The 3,490-nt window shown below is 38.1% G+C and overlaps 1 protein-coding gene across 1 annotated transcript in view; it reads right to left on the bottom strand.

Moving 5' to 3' along the window:
- LOC122243545 (serine protease inhibitor 42Dd-like) overlaps window positions 1–2,830 on the bottom strand; it is a 12,321-nt gene extending 9,491 nt beyond the window's left edge. The window contains exons 1-2 of the mRNA XM_086544644.1: window positions 1,968–2,830; window positions 1,203–1,554 (exon numbers count right to left, since the gene is read on the bottom strand). Coding sequence (XP_086400770.1) covers window positions 1,203–1,525 — 323 coding nt within the window. The 5' untranslated portion in view covers window positions 1,526–1,554; window positions 1,968–2,830. The remainder of the gene's footprint in view (window positions 1–1,202; window positions 1,555–1,967) is intronic.
- Window positions 2,831–3,490: the final 660 nt, after the last annotated feature.

The raw sequence follows: 3,490 nt of genomic DNA, 5'->3' as shown, positions 1-3,490 counted from the left end.
GATAACAAAAAACATTATATCATAGCTATTAAAGTAATGATAATAAAGCCTTATCATTTCTTTTGCCATCATTGCCATTAATATTATCATAACCGTCATCTTTATCATTAATGTTATTATTATTATCATTATCATCATCGTTATCACTGTCATTTGTTATCCCTCTCTTCCTTATTATCATCAGGATAGCAATTATCATTATCATCATTATCCTCATTATCATTGTTAACATCATTATTATCACGATTATTACAACAATACTTTTATTTTTATATTTTATTTATTATATTCATCATCATTACTCTAATCACTATTATCATCATTATCATCATTATCATTATCATCGTTATATTTCAATCATTATCATTGTCATTATCATCATTATCGATATCATCATTATCCTCATCATCATCAACATTATCATCATATTTATTATCATCATCCTTATTGTTTTTGATATTCAACATCTATACCTATTACTATTGCAGTCATAACCATCATTGTTATTATCACCATCAGTTAATCTAAATGCAACATCACTCTTCACCGCTACATCTCGGTAAAAAAATAAGAATAATATGAATAATGAATAAATAAGTAATAAATCTCAGAGTGCGTCACTTCATTCGGAAGATTAGTGTTTGAATTATAAGGCCACAAAGGACTGTCTCCTATACTCAACATTAAAGTATGAAAAATAATGAGTGTAGACGCAATCATTTTCATTCCACCTTTCATTGCAACGAAAGATCCAAAGAGGTCCACGAGAAAGAAATAATGAAAAAGGATCAGATCCTATAATGATACTATTACTCCCTCTCTTTCTCTTTTTACTTCCTCCCTCTGTCTCCTTTTATCGTCTCTTCTCTCTCTTATCCCCTTCCCTCTCTCTCCTATTACTATCCTCAGCTCTCTTGTTATTTTCCTTCTTTCTTCTGTCGCTTTCCCCAATTTTCCTGTTAAAGTCCGGCTCGCTCTCTAATTTTCCCTCTCTTTCCTATCGCTTTCCTTCTGTATCCTAATGCATTCCTTCCTTTTTATTTCTTTTCCTCCTCTCTCATATTAATTTCTCTTCTCATCCTGGCAGAGTCCCACGCTTTCTAACCATTTCCTTCTCTCCCCCTGTCCCCCCTCTGTCCCTTGTCCCTTTCCCTCTGTCCTATTACTCCCCCACCCCCGGAAGTCCCTCGCAATGTACTCACAGGCGGTCGAGGTGACTCCACACCTTCAGAGAGGAAATCTTGTCTTCCGCTCCCAGGACGCTCTCGAGCTCGGCCTGCGTGTTGCCCGAGGACCCGAAGTAGGCGAGGGTGAGGGCCTTCCACACGCTGTAGGGCGACACCAGATAGTTGTCGGTGGTGTTCCGGCCAAGCAAGTCTTTATAAAGGGCAACGGCGAAGCGGGTGAGGTGGGACAGCTCCGAAGGGGAAGGGGTTATCACTCGGTCATTCTGGGAGAAGCACTGGGCCGTCACCGAAGTCGGTGCCATCGTCGCCAGGGTCACTGCCAGCGCCAGCCAGTTCATCTTCTCTTGTTTGTTTAAGTCGAGCCAAGCTGCGAAATAGAATAAGCGTTGCGTTGAAGATTTATTGTGACGCGCTGTGTGGAGACACCATCACCACTATTAACAGTATCACCATGGTAACAATCAATTGCTGAGTTGTCTGGAAAATTAAAAATTGTATTTTTGTGGAAGTAGAGTCAAATAAATTTATTTGATTCTCTGATTTGGAAAATGCTTAACAAGATAGTCCCATTCTGAACTAATATTCTCTTGATGATGATGACAGTGATATGACAATGAATGAAGATTAATGTGCATTAGAGAATAATGCAAATTCAGATCTTAGTGCAATATTTTGTCCAAATCTGTTTCTTCTTCTTTCACACAATGTGTCACTATTTTTTAAAAACAAAAAACTCTCCCTATCTCTCTTGCTGACCATGACAAAACCTATGAAACTCACCGAGATCTCTCCAAGCCTCGCGTGAGACTGCGGCACCAGCGAGGGTCCTCCGGGAACAACGGTCGGAAGTAGAGTGCGTGTGCTCGTGCGTGGGAGCGTCGTGCGGGCCCCTCAGAAGTGGTGATGGTGTTTGCGGTGGTAAGGGCGGCTGTGGTAGGCAGTGAGCACGGCGTCCACGGCCTCCGCCACAGCTGGAACTCTAGGTAACGGCCCTCCGTGCGGTGGGAGAGGGGGAGGGTAATGATCTCCCATTACACTGCGGTCTGCTTGCTCCTCCTCGGGTCGGCTGGGTTTCCGCTCGAGGGAAGCGGTGGCACGAACGAGGCGCCGGTGAGCAGAGTGACTGTTGTTTGTCTCGCTGGTTCATTTTGCGGGGGTATTATTCATCGAAAAAGTACTGCGATCAAAGCTCCATTGATTAGCCGATTCCCTGAACCTTTTTTTTCAAAATGCAAAGAAGGACTTATAAGCTTTATACCATTACGCGATTATTAATCAACATTTGGTCTGTAAATCTCCGGACCTTTGTATAATTTTCATCCTCTTTGCTAGGCGTTCCTGTGTAATCTTCTTGACAGTTATACATTTTGTTCAATTTAATTATCATGGAAATAAAACTGTCTTATAAAGACATCGTGATTCCCTATGTAGTAAGATATGATGCCACTGCCTATTGTCATTCAGTCTTTGCCAAATGCGTTGCATTGTCTCCTGCCAATTGAGCAGTCATCTGACCTGGAAATGCCACTCCGTCGTGGTGCAACTTGCATGTGCAGAAGCTCATCGCAGGATCACCGGCAGACCTAGAGATCTTCATGTTGCAGTAAATGCCATCCATGATAATGATAATGACAATAACAATAATAACGATTAAAATGATTATGGTAATTATAGTAATAATGATGATAGTATTAAATGATGGTAATAACAGCAACAACAATACTGATAGTAATAATTATTATAATAATAATGATAATAATATTAATGATAATCATTGTAATAATGATGATAATAAAGGTAATAATGATGATAATAATACCAATACTTATAATAGTGATGATAATAATAATAATAATGGTGATAACGAAAATGAGGATAATGATAATTATGGTGATGACGACATCATTGATAATGATAATGATGATGATAACAATAACAATGATGATGATTATAAATATGATAATAAGGATGATGATGGCAATGATAATGACAATAATGATAATGGCAATGACATCAATGACGATCATGTTGATGATTATGATGATAACTGTACTAATAATATTCATGAAGCTGTTCTTGATGAGGATAATGATGATGATGATAATGATAGTAATGATGATAATGATCATATTAATCATAATGCTAATGTAATAATAATCATAATGATAATGATTATAATAATCATCATAATGATAATGATAACGATAAAGATAATGCTAATAATCATCATAATGATAATGACAATAACAATGGTAATACTTATGATGAATGACAGTCATAATAATGCTGATGTTTATGATGAG

This window comes from Penaeus japonicus, unplaced genomic scaffold (genome assembly GCF_977035675.1).
Source record: "Penaeus japonicus unplaced genomic scaffold, GWHDUDI00000001_assembly GWHDUDI00000015, whole genome shotgun sequence".
NCBI classification, from domain to species: Eukaryota; Metazoa; Arthropoda; class Malacostraca; order Decapoda; family Penaeidae; genus Penaeus; species Penaeus japonicus.
The sequence above is the reverse complement of the archived record's forward strand: the minus strand, read 5'-3'. Positions and strand labels throughout refer to the sequence as shown.